At 43.3% G+C, this 19,200-nt stretch overlaps 1 protein-coding gene across 3 annotated transcripts in view; it reads left to right on the plus strand.

Moving 5' to 3' along the window:
• Positions 1-19,200, plus strand: part of PAIP1 (poly(A) binding protein interacting protein 1) — a 233,979-nt gene that overhangs the window by 55,989 nt on the left and 158,790 nt on the right. For all 3 annotated transcript variants that reach the window (XR_003852745.1, XM_029577749.1, XM_029577741.1), the window contains exons 4-5: positions 14,795-14,907; positions 18,111-18,222. Coding sequence is in view for 2 of the 3 variants with exons in the window: in XM_029577749.1 (XP_029433609.1) it covers positions 14,795-14,907; positions 18,111-18,222 (225 nt within the window). In the remaining variant the exon portion in view is untranslated. The remainder of the gene's footprint in view (positions 1-14,794; positions 14,908-18,110; positions 18,223-19,200) is intronic.

The following is a 19,200-nucleotide window of genomic DNA, read 5'->3' on the forward strand; positions in this document are numbered from 1 at the left end:
TGGTATGGGAGGGTAAGGAGATTCAATTCTATATGTTCTTAGACTGGTTGAACTCATGCAACTCTCACACGCTTTTCTGGAACTGTGCATCCATCTGAAGTTGCCTTTTTAGATGCTATGCCTGTTGAATTAAGAATTTGTCATCTCAATCTATAGGAAATGCACCGACAAGAATACATTCTTATTGTATGAGAGTTGTCATCCACGTTGCTTGCGAAATAATATTCCTGTTGGCCAGTTTTTCTGTTTGTTGTTTATGCACAAGTGAGGAATTTATTTTTCAGGCACAGATAATGATCTCTAACTTTTTACACCGTGGCTACCCTGCGAAAATTGTAAAATATGCTTATAAGCAAGTGCTTTATATCAACCATGACCTTTTTATGAAATCTCCGAAGAATGATGAGGATTTGATAACCTGTGTTCTTCCCTATTCAGCAGCAAGCTGGCATATTTGCTGTTCGATCTACCAACATTGGTTATGTGTGCAACCTCATCCAGTGTTCCAAAAACACCTTTGTTTCTCATTTAAGTGTGCACCTAACCTAAGAGTCAAACTAGTCTCTAAAGACTTAAGAGAAAATTCCTCCTGTTGTCTCCACATCCTCTGGCAATTCCCCATGCAGCATGCAGTCATTGTAAAGCATGTTCACTGTCATTAACTTTGTTTTATACACATTCCTCTGTTCAGAAAGCCCTTTCGCCTTAAATTTACATATGATATTTCTACCCAAAGGTGTGCTTTTTATTATTCAATGCCCATGAAAGCTACTATATGTGGGGACAACCATACTTAGTGTCCCACATGTATTTATGAACACTATTCTTGTTTGCATCTAAACTGAGAGAATGCACTGGTAAGAAGCCCAACGTGGTAAACTACTTGAGATTTTTTTTTATAATTTGGTGGGTTACTCCTCCCCCTGTGGGGGTCATTTTTCCCATTACTTAATGTGGCGTGAACAAAGATGGATTCATATTTTGAATACCACATCATCTAGTGGATTGAATCCTAGAATTGACTGGTCTGTGTTCTTTTAATTTTGCTAACCTCTTGGTTTTTGTTTCTTGTGCCTGCATAGTGCAAAAGGAAAAGACTTAAGACATGGCTGTTTAGGCAAGCCTTCCCGAACTCCACTTAACACGCCAACCATTAAAGACTCCACTCAGCAACTATATATTTCGGATTATGTATATATACTGTACTATTGTATATAATTAACCTCCTCTCTCTCTCTCTATTTTTCCTCCTCCCAGTTTACAGCCCCTGTTAATTGTAACTGCATCTCTTCATCACGTTTAGTTATGTTCTTGGTTTGTTCTTCACACCCCTGTTTCATGTAAACCGGCATGATGTGAACGCTTTCATGAATGCCGGTATAGAAAAACCTTAAATAAAAATAAATAAATAAAAGATATTCCTGCTTACTGCATTGCCTTTGACAGATTTTGTTTTAGCTCTGAGAACACACATGCCTATTGTGACAGACAGCTGATATAGTGACTTGGCATTGTATGGATCCTGCAGACTGACTGTTTAAACTTACCACCGAGCTTTGTTTTTTTCTGATGTATCATCCTTGTTTACAAATGATTAAATGATTGGTAAGCCATATGCCTGGTGTTTTCAAGAGACAAACTTTTAATTTTCTTAATGTTCAGTCAAATGAATCCAGGACAAGTGGGTTGTACACTTCTACCAGCAGATGGAGACGGAGCAAACTGACGTCACAGTATATATACTCCTCCAGTGACAGCCTGCCAGTATTCTCAGTCTCCAGCAGATGGTGGACGTGCATCTCCCCACTGGGGATTGCTCATTTTAAAGAAAAGGAGAATTCAGGAAACAATTTTGCTCCGCTCTCCTGTGTTGATTTCCGAGGGCCCTCAAGACAAGTGACTTGGTCCGTTAGCTGATTTTTCAGCCGGTGTGGATTTAGCTGCTTGAGCAGCTGAAAGGCGGCGGGTGCAGGAAGCCAAGCGCGGCAGTGACGGCATATGCCCTCTTCCCCTGCAGCTGAAGACCATCTCTGTACTTAGCCAGGTAAAGCTGAGCTCTGATAAGTTTAAAAAAAAAAAAGCCAGATTATATAGAGACTTACAAGGAGGTTTTGTATTGTATAGGCTTCCTCCTCCCCATCGGCAGGTGGAGCCAAATCAAATAGTCCCGAGACTGCGGATTCCATCAAGAAGGCAGGTAGCGCTGAAGAGGATGCATATGTGCCCTCGCCCATGGTACCACTTCCAGAGTTGCCGCCATTAAGCCAAGAACCTGCAAGTAAGACCACATGGTCAGGCGCAGTGTGTTCAACAACAGACTGAGTTGAGCTAGCAACTTCTGAATTCAAGCTTCTGGCAGGAACACCTTGCCCTGCTTTGTGATGAACCGAACCCCCAGGTATTCCAGCGACTGAGTAGGCTGAAGGCTGCTTTTGGCTAGGTTTACCACTCAGCTGAGCTCTAGCAACAGGGAAATCACCTTGCGAGTCACCAGGCAGCTCTCCTCCAGCAAATTGGCGTGAATGAGCCAGTCAGCCAAATACAAGTGTACTAGGATTCCATCCTTTTCAACTCTACCACGACTACCACCATTCCCTTGGAAAAGGTTCTGGAAGGAGTGGCCAGACCAAAGAGCAGCACAAGAAACTGAAAGTGGCATCCCAGAACTGCAAACCACAGGAAGCACTGATGTTTTAGTCTGATAACAAAGTGAAGATACGCCTCAAACAGATTCAGAGAGGTCAGAAATTCCCATGACTGGCCATTATCACTGAGCGCAGATTCTCCATGCGAAAAAGCTTCACTCGCAAATGTCGGTTGACAACTTTGAGAGCCAGGATGGGACGAAAAGAGCCCTCCTTCTTTGGCACAATGAAACAAATGGAATATCGCCTCGTATTTCTTGAGATGTGGTCACTGGGCCCACATCCCTCAGACTGAGGAGCCTTGCCAATGTACCCTCCATTGCTCCCTTCTTCTGCGGGGATTGGCAGGAAGACTCCATGAATATATCAGAGGAACACTGCGAAACTCCATAGCATATCCTTCTCGTATCACCTCCAGGACCCACTGATACGATGTGAATTTGAACCACCTGTGATGAGAGAGAGGTGTCCCCTATCTCTTGTTCCTGGGTGTGGGTCAGCAAAACTTCATTGGGAGGTTCCACTACCAGAGCCTGCGCCTCTTCTGGTTTGTAGGGGGTGAAAGGATTGAGACCTACCAAAGGGTCGAGTCCTCTATATGGCCGAAAACACCTGGATCCTCTAGCACAGCCTCTCGTGTTAAGGGAGCGCTGCATCTGCTTCTTATCTTCCGGCAAACAAGGAACTAGAGATTTGCCCCACTTTCTGGCCAGTTTCTCCAACTTGCTGCCAAACAAAAGCAAACCGTTAAAAGGCAATTTGGTGAGATTAGCCTTGGAGGTTGCATCAGCCGACCAATTTCTTAACCATAACTGACGCCTCACCTCTACTATTGAAACCATCCCTCTGGCTGAAGTGCGGACCAAATCATAGCATGCATCTGCCAAGAAGGCAGCCGCTGGTTCCATAACTACCCTAGGAGAGAAGAAAACAAGAGCGAGCCACCATGGAACAACATGTCATTGCTAAAGCTTCAAATGCTTGAACAGAGAGAGACATGTAGAAGAGTATCCTCTGTCTTTTTTGACATCCAAGAGCAATGTATTGTCAGGTATCTAGAGGTTACTGAGCCTTTGCAGAAGTTGGATCACCTGTTTGACCTTCACAGTGGTACTTGACAGGTAAAGCCTGCCTCGCTGGCTTCAATAGCTCGCTGGATTAAGGAGGTAGTCATGGTTGCATATGTAGAAGCTGGGAAGCAGTTACCTAGTTAGATTAGGACTCATTCCACTAGGGCTCAGGCAGTGTCGTGGGCAGAAGTTAGATTGTTGTCTCCCATCCACATTTGCCGAGCTGCGATGTGGTCCTCTTTACACACCTTTCCAGATATTATCGTCTGGATGTTCATGCCCGGGAGGGCATGGCCTTTGCGCGTGTGGTTTTGACTGGACCACCGGCAGCCTTCTGCCGAATTCGGCAGTAGCTTGGATACATCCCACTTGTTCTGGATTTATCTGAGTGGATGCTAAGAAATGAGAAATGACTACTTACCTGATAATTTCCTTTTCTTTAGGACAGTCAGGTGAATCCAGCTTCCCTCCCTTAACTGCTGAATGATTGCATATTGATCCTCCTGTGTGTCTGTGTAACAGGGATTACTGGTGTTACTCCAGACCCTAGACAAGTGTTATGTTCTTGTCTGAGCTCAGTGTTGCCTCTTGGCAGAGTACTGAAATGGTTATTTGTTTTTGGGAGGAGTCCCAAGATGGCCGCTAAATGAGGAGCACACAAAGAGCTCTCTTCTTTCGTTTCTCTTTGTTGCTGCATAATCTTTTCTGCAATGCCTCACACTAAATGGAAAGCAAAGCTTAGGGGAGAATACCTCTGTCTCCCTCACTGGATTCAATATAACTGAGGATCGAGGGTTTCTTTGCCTCCATGCCGACATCCTTTCTGGGAGTGTGGGCCGTTGCGGGGCCTGATGTAGAATGGACTCCAGCCTACTGGCTGAGGAGATCTCTCTGAGCCCTGGAGCACAGACAACGCCGTCCCCTCGCTTCAGCACTATTCCTATTTTCTCAGAATCATTTCCAGCCTCCTCTGAGGTCAGTCGGGGGATGCTGCGCTGGAAGTAGTAGTTATGGAGACAACCTTGAAGCCAACTCCTGTCTCTGCAACTGTGAGTTCACTTCCATTGGAATAATTCTCTTCTCTTGTCACCTAGAGCCGAGGGCTTCTCGGTTCAATTCTCTGTATAGGTTCCATCAGGGGGCTTGAGCATTAACATTGCTTCGATTAAAGTCAGTGTGTCGCAGGAACTCACGGTTTCAAAAATTACTTTAACCAAGCCTGCAGTAATTACTTTGGACGATTTATGGAATGCATTAGTAATACTTGAGGCATCCATTGCTTCACTAACTAAGGTCTCTTTAGATACTAACCATCGAGTATCCGCTACAGAAAAACTGGTTTCATCCCATGAGGTAAAAATAGAAGCTTTGGATTTTTGGATTTCAGTAGTTGAGAAGATTCAACATGGACTAGTTAAGTTTGACATGGTCCATGATAAACTTGAAAATATTGAAAATTCTTTAAGAAGTTTGAAACTAAGGGTTCTCAGTTTTCCTGTGATTAAATTGATTGCACCAATAGATCTTTTCAAGAACTATATATTTTGCATGTTCTCAAGACTCCACAGGATGCTATGCTTGTTATCACTAAGGCATATTTGCCGCAACAAGAGGAAGGTGCTACTGGAAGTCAACCTAAACCTCAAGATTCATCTTTGAACTTGACTGATATTTTGGACTTGTCACTAGACAGATCTCTAGGAGAGGGGCATTGTTGGTGTCGTTTGCTTTTATGAGTGACAGGAATACTGTCCTTAAATTTTTTATTCGTAATAGATTACTTCTTTATTATGGTCAGGTAATGTGGAATTATGCTGACGTTACTCAAACTACTCAAGTGCTTAGGAAAAAATTTCTTTCTATGAGACCTGAGGTCTTGTCATTAGGTACGCAGTATATTTTACGATATCCATGCAAATGTCTTGTGAAATATTTGAATGTTAACTGTGGGGTTTTTTGGGGTTTTTTTTTAACCATCTCAATTGCGGTTATTCATGGACTTTCACGCTTAAAGTTCGCTCTTCATAAAATTGGCTAATAGTTTAGCTGGCATGGAGTGGTGATCTCACTATTCTTTTTAAAATTTTACTGTTTTTCCACTCTTTTTTTTTTTTTTTTTCTTGGTCTCCCTCCTTTTTTCTTTATTAAGGTGTATAGATTTTTCTTTTTCATTCTGTTTTCTTTATTTATAGTAACTTTTATTATACACTCCTCGTTTGCTGATACAAGGTATTATTCTGTTTGTAAAATTCATTAAAAATAGTTTTCCTAGCGTGTAGCCAGATGGCTCTGGACCAGTGGGTTATGTGTTCCTCTGCTAGCAGATGGGAGATGGAGCCAGATTTCAAAGCTGAAGTCACCCTAGATATACCCCTGAAGTGACCACAGCTCTTCAGTATCTCTCCGTCTCCTAGCAGATGTGGACACTAGCACAGTGTTAGGAAAATTACAGCAAGAAGACAAAATTACCATAAAGAAGATCAAACCCTGCTCTCCTGCGGTGATACCTAAGGGTCTCTCCTTCAGTTGAGAATTCCTGAGGTGATTTCCGATATCCCTCAGAGGTGTGCCTTGGTCTGGTAGCCAGTTCCCGGCATGGACTTAGCCCCCAGGGTGGCTGAAAGGCAACGGGTGCATAACCGAGCACGGCGGTGAAGGTAAAACACTCCCCTGCAGCTGGAGACCGTCCGGCACACGATCGGTAAGCGCCGAGACCAGGTAAGCAGAAAACTTTAAATTCAGGTCTCCGGTCTCCAGAGCTCGAAATGCCGTACTGATTCCTCCTTTCTTCTGGCGAGGTAAAAAGGGAACACCAATCGGGTTGAGCAGCTTTGGTTGGGCTAGGCCCCGATCCGGTGCAAGGGTCCACACATGTGGAGACTCTCAGGGGCGCCATCTTACGTGCAGGGGGTCATCGGTGCCGTCTTCCCTTCTCGACCGGCGAGGCAGGCTGGATGGCTGATGCGCCTAACTTGAGCGCATCCGATACAGACGCGCGCACAACTACACGCATTGAAGCTCATTCGGTGCACCTAGACATAGAGGCAATGGCGCCGGCGTCCAAGAAGGCCAGAAGGCACTCTTTGCACAGCCTGCCACATAAGACCCGCGCAGCCTGAATTGGAGTCCTGCCTGTGTCAGCATTGCGAAGAAGCCCAGGGGGTACCAAAGCCTGGTCCCTCACTGTCTGAAGATGGGTCCGGAACTACTACATATGATAGCTCCCCGGATCTATACAACTCCGAGATGGCTTCTCCACAAGAGGGCACCTCAGGGGCCCCTACTCCGACTCCCCTTGGGATTAACATGGATCCAGGGACCTTCTCCTGGTTAGAATTTTTTCAAGGGCTACAAGCCTTCGTTAAGGCACATTCAGCCCCGGTTGCATCCAGGGCTCAACCCCTGCTTGGAAGCACAAGATCCTCCCGGCTCTACTCAGATGCCTCAAGACATGCCTCGCCTAACCAAGAATTTCCCTGACAGGGACCTGGACACCTCAGATGATGATGGCGGCTCCCTGGAAGAAGGAGAAATCCCTCCAGGCCTGGAACATTACCAAACCATGCTTCGCTTCTTCCACAGGGATGAATTACCAGCCCTTGTTTCCCAGACTCTGAAGACTCTGGGTATTCCAGACACAGACCTTATGGTGGAACCAAAGAAGAACCCCATCTTGGTGTCCCTTCGTAAAGCCTTATGCTACTTCCCAATGATGGAAGCCATCCAGGAACTGATTGACCTGGAGTGGGTTGCCCCGGAGGCCAGTTTAAAGGAGGTTGGGCCTTGGAAGCCTTATATCCTCTGGAACCAGCGACCAAGAAATGTCTGCGTTTTCAGAAAGTGGACGCCATGGTCTCTGCCGTCTCAAAGCGAACAACCATTCCCGTTGAGGGAGGGGCTGCATTGAAGGATATTCCGGATAGACAATTGGAATGCATTCTTAAGCAGGCCTTCTTCGCAACAGCAATGACACTGCAGATTGCTTCCTGCTGCGCGCTGGTGGCACGTTCCTGCTTGCTCCTCTCGAGAGAGGCAAATAACTCCAGAACATACACCGGTGAGACGATGGAACCTGCAGCAGCCTTCCTGATAGACGCAAGCTCAGATCTGGTGTGTACCTCAGCCAGAGGAGTAGCCTCAGTAGTGGCAGCCAGAAGCAATTTGGAGAAGTTAGTCAGCAAGCGGGGCGAATCTCCAGTGCCTCGGCTACCGGAAGAAGGGTAAAAGATCCCAGCACCCCACCCCCAGAAGAACCAGTGGAAGAGGCTCGCAACGCTTTAGACCCTACAGGAACTCTCAGTTCCAGGCACCTCATTCCTCCAGAAAGTCACAGCCCTTTCGGAACCAACAGGCCCGGGGGGCAGGCTCCAGCCATGCTCCCCAATGAGAATGGGCCCATCCATCCACAGAGAGGAAATATGGGGTCGACTTTCCCTCTTCTACCAAAGATGGGTCGAGATCACCTCGGACAAATGGGTACTAAACATCATTTGAGAAGGTTACTCTCTGTTCCGCAGCATTCCTCGGGACAAATTTATGATGTCACCCTGCCACTCCCACACCAAGAGACTGGCAGTGGAAGCCACTCTGACAAGACTACTTATTCTGAAGGCAATATCTCCGGTTCCTATGCCCCAACAAAATATGGGGCGCTGTTCCATCTATTTTACTGTTCCCAAGAAGGAAGGATCATTCCAACCCATCTTGGATCTCAAGAACATAAACCGTCATCTGTGGATACTACACTTCTGCATGGAGACTCTTCGCTCCATAATAATGGCAGTATAACCAGGAGAGTTCCTAACCTCCCTGGACCTCTCTGAAGCCTACCTTCACATTCCAGTCCATCAAGATCACCAGCATTTTCTAAGCTTTGCGATACTGGGTCACCATTACCAGTTCAGAGTTCTACCCTTCGGCCGAGCAACCACCCCCAGATGCTACAAAATTATGGTGGTCGTGGTGGCAACACTGAGGAAGGAAGGGATCTTGGTACACCCTTACCTGGACGACTGGCTGATCAGGGCAAGTCTTCGAAATACAGCCGGCAGGTGACCAGCAGAGTCAAGAACCTACTTCAGGAGCTCGGTTGGGTCGTGAACACGGGCAAGAGGAGTCGGCAGCCCTCTCAGTCTCTAGAGTACCTGGGGGCCCATTTTGACACCATACAGAACAAAGTCTTCCTCCCCTGAGGAGAAGGAAGCTGATGGAAGAATTACGATGATTGAAGACCAATGTACGCCCCAAGGTATGGGACTATCTTCAAGTCCTCTGCCTCATGGCAGCAATCCTGGAGGTCGTCCCATGGGCAAGGGCCCACATGCGACTGATCCAGCGCTCCTTACAGTCACGCTGGAACCTATTTCAGGACTACTCAATTCGCCTCCAACTACCAGCAGAGATATGTCCTCAGCTTCAGTGGTGGCTACAGGAAGACCACCTAAGCAGAGGAGTAAGCCTATCCACACCGAACTGGATCTTGCTCACCATGGATGCGAGCCTGCGAGGGTGAGGAGCCCACTGCCAGGAACTGAGGCCCAGGGACAATGGAGCAAGGAAGAGTCGGGATGGAACATAAGCCACCTGGGAGATTGAGCAGTCAGACTAGCATGCCTGCGATTCAGCCACAGACTTCGAGGCAAAGCAATTCAAGTAATGTCGGACAACACTACAGCGGTTGCCTACATCAACCGCCAGGGAGGAACCAAGAGCCTGCAGGTGTCTCTGGGTGATAGATCCTCTCATGGCATGGGTGTTGATAAACCTACAAGGGATCTCGGCCTCCCACATCGCAGGAAAAGACGTATCAGCAGACTTCCTCAGTAGAGAGCCTGGACCCGGGGGAATGGACTCTGTCGACCACAGCCTTCCAACTGATACTAAATCGCTGTGGCCTCCCAGCCATGGACCTACTGGCCACTTATCTCAGTGCCCAAGTCCCCGGGTTCTTCAGGCACAGACAAGGGCCACACTCCCAAGGGATCGATGCTCTTTCAGACCTGGCCGGATGAAGACTTCTGTACGCCTTCCCCCCCATGGCCACTACTGGGCAAGGTCATCCGCAAGATAGAACACTACAGGGGACTAGTCCTACTAGTGGCCTCGGATTGGCCAAGACGCCCATGGTACGCAGACATGCAAAGACTCCTCACAGGGAGCCCTCTGTGCCTACTTCCACACGGAGACCTTCTCCAGCAGAGCCCAATTCTTCACAAAGATCCATCTCTATTCTCTTATGGTCTGGCCCTTGAAAGGACTCTCCTGAAGAAGCACAGTTACTCGAAGCCCATGATTGACACCCTGCTCTGAGCACACAAGTTCTCAACATGCCTGGCATACGTACGGATCTGGAGAATATTCAAAGCCTGGTGCGAGGACCGCGGACGGCCAAGATCCCTATGATTCTGGAATTTCTACAGGACGGTATGAAGAAGGGGTTGTCACTCAACTCCTTCAGTCCAAGTAACCGCCCTCTCCTGCTTCAGAGCCAAAGTGAACGGTATCCCTCTATCAGCTCATCCAGATTTGACCCGTTTCCTAAACGGGGTTAAGCAACTTTGGCCACCCCTGAAGTGGCCAGTGCCTCTATGGAACCTCAATCTGGTATTAGACTTCCTAGCGGGGGCTTCCTTCAGACCAATGCGTGGTCTGTCACTATGCCTCTTAATATTGAAGACTGTATTCCTGATGGCAATATGTTCAGCTCATCGCATCTCCAAACTACAGGCACTATCCTGTCAGGAACCATTCCTTAGGTTCACCCCTGGAACCATACAGCTGTGCACCGTCCCCTCCTTCCTACCGAAAGTGGTTTCAGAGTGTCATTTGAACCAGGCTATCTCCCTACCATTTCCGGATGAACATAAGGACTCTGAAGACTCTCGCCTTCTTCGCCATCTAAATATCGGCAGACTCCTGGTGCAATACCTGGAAAGATCGGAACCGGAGTGCAGAATGGATCGCCTATTCGTTCTTCACAGCAGGAAGAAACAAGGAGACGCGGCCTCGCGGGCAGCCATAGCCCGCTGGATCCAGAAAGTAATCAAGGCAGCCTACATAGCAGTAGGAAAGCCTTTACCACTGCAGGTTAAGGCTCATTCTACTAGGGCCCAGGCAGTATCTTGGGCAGAAACCAAGCTGCTATCGCTCACCAAGATCTGTTGAGCGGCGACGTGGTCCTCCCTACACACCTTCTCCAGGTTCTACCGCCTGGATGTTCAGGTCCGAGAAGACGCAGCCTTCTCGGACCTGGGTCACAGGCAACCTCCCGCAATGTCCGGGAGTAGCTTTTGTACATCCCACTGGTCCTGAGTCCATCTGGCTACACACTAGGAAATGGAGAAATTACTTACCTGATAATTTCGTTTTCCTTAGTGTAGACAGATGGACTCAGCATCCTGCCCATGGCTGCCCTAGAGGAGGACCCCAGAAAGTGAACCTTGAGACCAAACAGATACGGGTAAGCCGTTGCCTACTCCTAGTTCAAGACACCCGCAGTTAAGTCTGGTGTCGGCGTTAACTTAGTTGAGTGCACTGGCGGTCTCCAATTTTGAAACCAGTTAAATCAGTTTAATCAAGTTGTTTATACAAAGATATATATCCACAATGGCTTTTCGAGGAGGATACTGAGGAGCTGAGGTCACTGCAGGGGTATATCTAGGGTGATGTCAGCTTTGAAATCTGACTCCATCTGCTAACAGAGGAACACATAACCCACTGGTTCTGAGTCCATCTGTCTACACTAAGGAAAACGAAATTATCAGGTAAGTAATTTCTCCATTAAAAAAAAAAGAAATCAAGATTTTTTGCTAGTCTGTCCATAGTTGCTTTTGAAGAAAATACTGGCAGGCTGATGTCACTGCAGGGATATATATAAACCGTGATGTCAGTTTTCTCAGTCTCCCTCTGCTGGTAGAGGTGCACAGCCCACTTGTTCTGGATTCATCTGACTGTCCTAAAGAAAAGGAAATTATCAGGTAAGTAGTAATTCCTCATTGCATTTTAACTGCATTGAGTTAGACTGGAACCATACAGTATGTTTTACCTTCTGATTTGTTTTCATTTCCATTAGCAAATAAAAATGATTCTAACCCTTGAATTTATTTAACCTTTGGTAAGTCATTTGAGCCTATTTGAATGTGTATCTGTGTCTTTGGTGCCACGTTGTCCCTGTTAACACTGTTTTCTTAAACGGGTCCATTTCCAGGGGGATTGTGTAATTTATATAGAAACTGGAATATGTTATGGTATATCTGAAAGAAGTTAAATAAACTGTTTGGAACAAAGAAGGACATCTGAGAAGCTTTCTGCCCTAACTTTTTGGCATTTTGTGATAGCGATTCTTCATAATGTAGTTGAAAATGCAATTGATTGATTTATATATTATAATTATATTACACTGTTCCATAGCTATTGTTCATGGCGGATAATAGCTTATTGACTCTGAATTGAACAATTTACCAAATAGAAATCAAATAATCTTTAAAATTGAGACTGGAAGAACCCTAGGTGCCTAAAATTCAGGAAGAGATGCTGGCAGGAGAGAGTTGTAATGACTGCTGCCAGCAGGACTTGGACTGGGAAGACCTGTGCTGGCTGGCTGTGATTGAGCACAGGCTGGGGAGAGTCCTGGCAGCTGCTGCCAGTGAGGCACTATTGCTGGGATAAGATGGTGGGGCAGGGTAAGGTGGGGTTAGACCATGAAAGCAGAGGAAGGAAGGAGAAGAATCTTTAGAGGGAGGAGAGAGGAAAAGGAACAGAAGAAATTTAATATACAAAACAAAAAGTGGGAAAAATAGAGGAAAATAGAAAAAAATGTGAAAAATAGTTTCCCAGACTTCTAGACTTTTGGCTAATGCCTAACTTATTTAAATACTTAGATAAATAAGGATGGAAAAATATTTTTATAGCCAGTAATATTAGATATTCAGATGTAATCTGTATAATGCAATTGCTGCTTACGTTTTTGACTTAAAGCATTCAAGATCAAAAGATATAATAAGGCGTGCATTAAAATAATTCATGTAGATGGATGTCCAGCACACACAAAAGTATTTATCATTGGGATGGGAGTCCTTATTATGTTCTTGTCATTGAGCATGTGCTAAAAGTAATGCCATTTAGGTGGAATGGGCTAAAAGCGATATTGGGATCTGTTAGTGATGAAGGATAAGAACGAAACGTAGTGTCTGTTAGGGAATATGAGACAGGGCCAGGGAAGTTCTGCATAATTTGCTAGCTGAAAGTGTCATTAGTTCTGACAGAATCAAAATGTATCTAGGCTTGAGTTTTGAGGAGAAGAAAAATATGTATGCAGTCTAAGTAGGAAAGAGAGAAAGGGCAGAGAAGAGAGCAATCATCATGAGTGACTTAAATGTAATTTAACACTAACATTTCAGTGGAAACAAAAAAAAATCTAAAGCTTTATTTTTTGGGGGGGAGGGGTTGGGCATTGTGGAATGAAGAGAGAAAAATATATATACACGAGCAAGGAGTGACACAGAGGGGGCATAAGAGAGCAGGCAATATGCAAATATAGTTGAGAAAAAGAATGTTTTGAGCAAGAGACATAAAATCACATTATCCAGATCTCACCTGCTAACTGGCATTTTACCCTAGGCAGTATCTTTTGGGGTGAGTCTCAGAAGGGGAGAGGCTGGATATGGGAGCAAAGTAACTTTGTTCTGTCCAGTCCAGCATTATCCTTTCCTCTCTGTTCCCTTCAAGAGAGGGGAGGGGAAATGATAGGAAGCAGAGGGCTCTTGATAACTGGTATTTTTAATTAACCAGCATAGCTTGTTTCCCCATGCATGCCAGATAATGGGGCTTTGGCTCCATATGAACGCAACAATACCATGATTCATTTTTCTGTCTATAGTAGGTAGCTACTGTATGTAAGAGAACTATGGAGTGTAATAAGATTTTAAAACTGGTGAACAAACCGACTTCAGCAGTTCACTTTTCAGTACTAAATATGGAGCAGAACAGTCTGTTTCATTATAAAGGAGGAGGCAAGAAAGAAACGAAGAGAGTTGGGGCAAAGGAGATTGTGTGAATCTGGCTGTGTATCAGACATGGTGGTGGTGGTGCTGGGTATTGTAAGTGAGCATTAGGCAGTTTTGGGCATGACTGATCTATTATTGACTTCCTTGATATCTGAGCATCGATCACATAGTAAGACGCGGCCATAAGTCTTGTTCATAAATTATTTTTAGTTTTCACCATTATTGGCACAGTACAATATAAAATAGATATGGAGCAACCTAGAAATAATTTTCCTCTGTGTATATTTGTACCGTTAACATTTTTATTGGCACATTATTGAAATGTGTGCCGTTCTCGAGTTGTGAAGTAATGTGCTTTCTCAAGGCAAGAGCAAAAGGATCTCCTTGTTCTCTACTAGAAATCACTGTGGGAAGTGTAATGTGCTGCTAAGTAGCTCCATACCTTGGAGAACTGTTTCTGGTTTATTCAGAAACTGCCTAAAATAAAACTGAAAAAGGAGCCAGTTCAGACCTTGTATAGAGGCATGTACTGAGGCTTCCTCAACAAAAAAGTAAGCCTATTTCAACCTCTTCTGGTGAATTACTCAGTATAGGTCAGATTTTTCAGTTGGACCCAAAGTATGCTCAAAGCTTCTCTGTGATGTGGAAAGAAGCTCCGCACTGGATTTTAAGGTAATTTTTATCAAAACAAAACAGTATAGTTTTTTTTACCCCCAAGTATTGCTCTACTTCATAAAGCTTAACCTCTCTGGCTATCAGTGGTGTTAATGAATGTAAATTGTTACTTGTCCATCTTCTCAGTTGAGGTTGTATAAATTTGATGCACTCTAGCTTCCATTTTCTGTTCTATGCTAAATTGAAGAAAGTGCAATTTTGTTCACCTAGTGCAAGGATTAGGATTTTATATGCAAATTGTATGTGCTTTCCTGCATTGCTATGCATCTGTCTGTCAAAGAATTGCTGATTGCTTACGAAGATGTGCTTTTCGCTTTGGCTCCTTCGTGGACCTTCTAAAATAATCATTTTGCAATTATTAAATGCTTATTTTTGTTTTATTTTCATTTTGTTTTTAAAGGCCACATCTGTTCCAAATTTTTCATATACAGGAGCACGGCTTTGTAATTATTTGTCCCTTCAACTTACTATTAACCCACAGAGTGGAAACTTCAGACAACTGTTGTTGAAAAGGTTAGTGCTGAGACAAAGATTTATGCTGTAAATGTGTTCATTTATTTATTTCATTATACTTTAGTTTTTTGGCATGAATGGTGGATATATCCTTAAACTTATAATGTTTGCAGACGTGAAAAAGATAATTATTTTGCTATGGGTCAGTAGGAGAAAATGAAGTTCTTTACATTTTGTGATGTACGTGAACTTTCAAGACCATACAGGGTTCATTTCACTTCAGATGTGAAGAAGGGACCTCTGTAACCTTGAAAGCTCAGTACTGTGATATTTTGGATTATTCTTTTGTTAATTGAATAATAGGCATCACAACCTACAAAGATTTCCAGTTTTACCCAGGACAAATATGGCTACTAGATCTCTGCAATGAGGGCTGGTAGGTGAACAGGGTTACACTGTAATCTAGTTTTTGTGCATGTTGGATAAAATGTTTCAGAAGTATATGAGAATCAGATAAGATAATGTTATAGTAAACTGTTTCAACAAGGGGGCATAAGGAGTAGCAGTGTTATCTAAAAGGTGTTTAAGGTGCTGATATGGATAGAACAAACTGGTTAAACAGTCAGCAAATTCACATTTTGAGCACATCTGAACATATAGACAGACTGGTTCAGTAAAGTAAATCTGATCTTTGGGATGAAAATACAAGACAGATTCCCAAGCTCATAAATGCTGAATGGGGTACCCTGGTCATGAACCTGATAGAATCAGCCCGTTGCATGCATTATCCAAGGCATGAAGGCTTTCAGTGCAGTAGCTATTGATGTATTTGCCCAAGATTGGAAAAAGTCACTTTAATATATGTTTCCTCTGTGGGCAATGCTACTTCTGATACTTACAAAGATAAGATCTTGCAAAACAGAGATACTGGTGGCACCTTTCTGGCCAATATGGCTTTGGTTTCTAGGGTTAATGGACTTGAAAGAGGAGTAGCCTAGTGGTTAGAGCAGTGAGCCGAGAATCTGAGAAGCCAGGGTTCAAATACTACTTCTCCCAGTGACACTCCTTGTGACCTTAGCGAAGTCACTTCACTCTTCATTGCCTCAGGTACAAAATTAAGATGGTAGGTCCCTGCCCAAGAGGTTTTACAAACTGCACCTGAATAACGTTTCTTGAACTCAGATTTGTTAGCGCATATTCTGGACTTTTATTGGGGGACCTTCATTTGGTGGGCACAAAGGCTAGATAGTAGTTAGTAACTCAGGGTCTTTAATTTTCTATTTTTTGTTTTATTTTATGATGTTTGCTTTGTTTTATGTGTATGCTGTTTGTTGATTTTGCTTATTTTATGATTGTGTTTTATTTACTTCATTGAATTACTTTTATGGATGTTTATTATGTAATGTGCCTAGAATAGTGGATAGGCAGGCTATAACTAGTTTTAATAAATAAAATTTGGAAAGATTAATAATTCCAAATTCAATAATCTCTAGATTGTCCAGAAGTTTTACATCATTAAACGTTTCACTCCAATCTGTAGGTTTCTGAAAATGCAGCTTGGAAGTAGTGACATGTCTTGAGATCATAGGGCTGTTATAGTAGAGTCATTTTAGGTGTAGCATAGGAAAGGAGGGCTGTCGCCAGCCAGAAAACAAAGCTGGTTCAGATTTGGTTGACAGATTAAGTGTTTAATTTTTATTTTGCTTTGTCAATGTATTAGAAAAAAAAAAAACAGTTAGGGACTTTATTGACTTGGTGCAAGTTTCTGCTACCAGTAAAGCAAATTTTTGGCCCTGTGATGCAAAGATTGGCACATCAGGGCCTGAAAAGCCTGAGTTAACCAGGTTTTTAATTTTTTGTTTCATAAATAAGACATGTTAACATACTTGAGGGTTCATTTTGATGCTGTTTGTAATATCAAAGATTTGATTGATCGGTTTTCCTTTTCACCTGGGTATGGTGAGAATTTTTAGAGCAACAATTTTGGAGATGCCCAAGATATTGAGAGGGTTATCTTGTTGGCATTTTAATTTGGTGTTGAATGTTCTTATAGATCCGTCATTTGAATCTATGCATTCAAATTTTCTTTATTTTGACCACCACAGTAAGATTTGTTTGGTTACAATTTGTTCAGCTAGGAGAGTGAACTAATTGAAAATGCTGTCTTCCATTGTCATCTTTTTTTTTTCCAAAATATGTTTGGTTTTTCTCTTTTATGGCACTAAGAAGAAGGGTCTGCCAGCTTCTAAAACTTCCATCTCATTATAGATTAGATCTTATATCACTGAGTCATAGTTTGTCAAATTTCTCGATGTTCCTCATAGCATGCATAGCTAGAATAGTCTATACTTTGTATGTGGGGAAAAATAGTGGAAGAGATCTGCAAAGCAGCGACTTAGTGTTTCATTCATAACTTTATGAAACAGTATAGACTGGAGAGCTGAACATCAGCTGATGGAACATTTGGGAGATGAGTTCTCCAAACTGCTATGAATCCCACCCTCCAAGGTACTGCTATGCTGTCTCTCGCAGGTCATGATTTTTGGGGATCATAACATAATGGGATCTATAGCAATCAGAACCAACCTTTCTAAATGTTTTGGAAGTGCTGTTTCCCTATATAGGATATGTATAGCAGAAAACTATGCTTTGTTAATTTAGGGCTACAAATAAGTGTTTTTCAAAGGATGGTCATATAACAGTATCCAGGAGAACAGGCTAAGTTAGTCCTGGTTTTACCCCATTGCATGCAGGAAGATGCAGTGCTGCTATGGTCACCCTAACTTCTCAGTATATCTACAATAAATATTCATTAGATTTTTGAGCATACAAATGGTCTAAGACGAGGGCTCATTTGCATAGCATGGCTACCCTGAAAACGAGACTTGTTTGCTAGAGTTAAGGTGAACCAGAACTTAAATTGTAAGCCCTCTGGAAACAGGGAAATATCTATGGTAGTAGTTGACTAGTCAAAAGGTGGCATGAATAAGAGAAAACAAACAGATGTGTATTTCAAATCCAAGAACCTGTGGAGAAGTTGGGACAAGCAGTGCTAAATTTTAGAATTTTACCCTTTTGTAAATGTTGAGCCGCTTAGAATGCTGGATTGTACGGCATATAAATAAAATTTACTGTAACTAATTGTAATATTGCCTCTAATTTGGAACTGGCAATTTCAATTACACGTGTTAATAATAATAACCCACACATTGTCTACTGTGGAAGTTAACAAAATAGGATTTAATGGTATTTTTTTCTCCTAGGTGTCAAGCAGAATATGAGAAAAGAGATCAAGCAGCAAAAGGAGATGATGCTACACGTAAACGATTTCATGCTTTTGTTCTCTTTCTGGGTGAATTATATCTGAACCTGGAGGTGAGAAGGTATTTTTTAGTGCTTCATTTTGGTTGTGATTACATAAATGCTGAATCTTAACAGAAAACACTGAAAAATCTTGTAAAATCTCTTGGGGTCATATTCATTTAGACTCATAATTCAAATGAAACGTTTTCTTTTGCTGCATTTTAAGGTGGTAAAGAGCTTTGCAATAAAGAGGCCTGAGGATGGTTTCCATTAGTAAATTAAAAAAAAAAATGGCAGGAGAAAACTTGAGTAGCCGCCTTAGGATTTTTCCACAGGGAGAGCTTTGCTTCATGGAGAAGATTCTTTCCCTAGACTGACAAAGTCCTGATATACTTTATTATACTAGCTAGAGGATCCTGCCACAGAAGGAAGGGGAAACATCACCCCAATTCCTGCTCTATGCCTATCTCTGGCTATTACGCAGCATATAGTTCCCCAGTGCAGCTCTTTCATTCTACTTGCCACTAAATTCTTCCTCTGCTGTGTACCATGTTCCCTTCTCCCCGTCCACTGCATGGCCTCCAACTTCCAAGCTGTTCCCTGATTCCCTGTCGGCCAACGTAGTTGGGAAATAGAAATACTACTTGCTGGCTATGCATGTACTCTTCACAGCAAGGAGACAGACAAACATGACCCATACATGCTACCTTTTATATATTTTTACATAGAGCATTGTTGTTTCAGTGTTTAATATAGCACTGCAAATCATAATACTTGACAACAAAAAAAATTAGTTTTGTGCATGAAAGTTTCTGGTTCCTGTTTTGTTTTTTTTTTTAAAGGAAAGAGTTAAAATGAAACCAGCAAACAGAAGCCTGGTGCTCCATAAGGAAGAATTTGCATCTTTAATTTCCTAGCATGTAACCAGATGGAGTCAGGTTTCAAAGCTGACGTCACCCCTTTAGTATCTGTCAGTCTCCTAGCAGATGTGGAAATGCTTACCCTCTGGAGATCACTGTACCTTTAGAACAAGAAATTCTACTTTTAAAT

This window comes from Rhinatrema bivittatum, chromosome 1 (genome assembly GCF_901001135.1).
Source record: "Rhinatrema bivittatum chromosome 1, aRhiBiv1.1, whole genome shotgun sequence".
Classification (NCBI taxonomy): Eukaryota; Metazoa; Chordata; class Amphibia; order Gymnophiona; family Rhinatrematidae; genus Rhinatrema; species Rhinatrema bivittatum.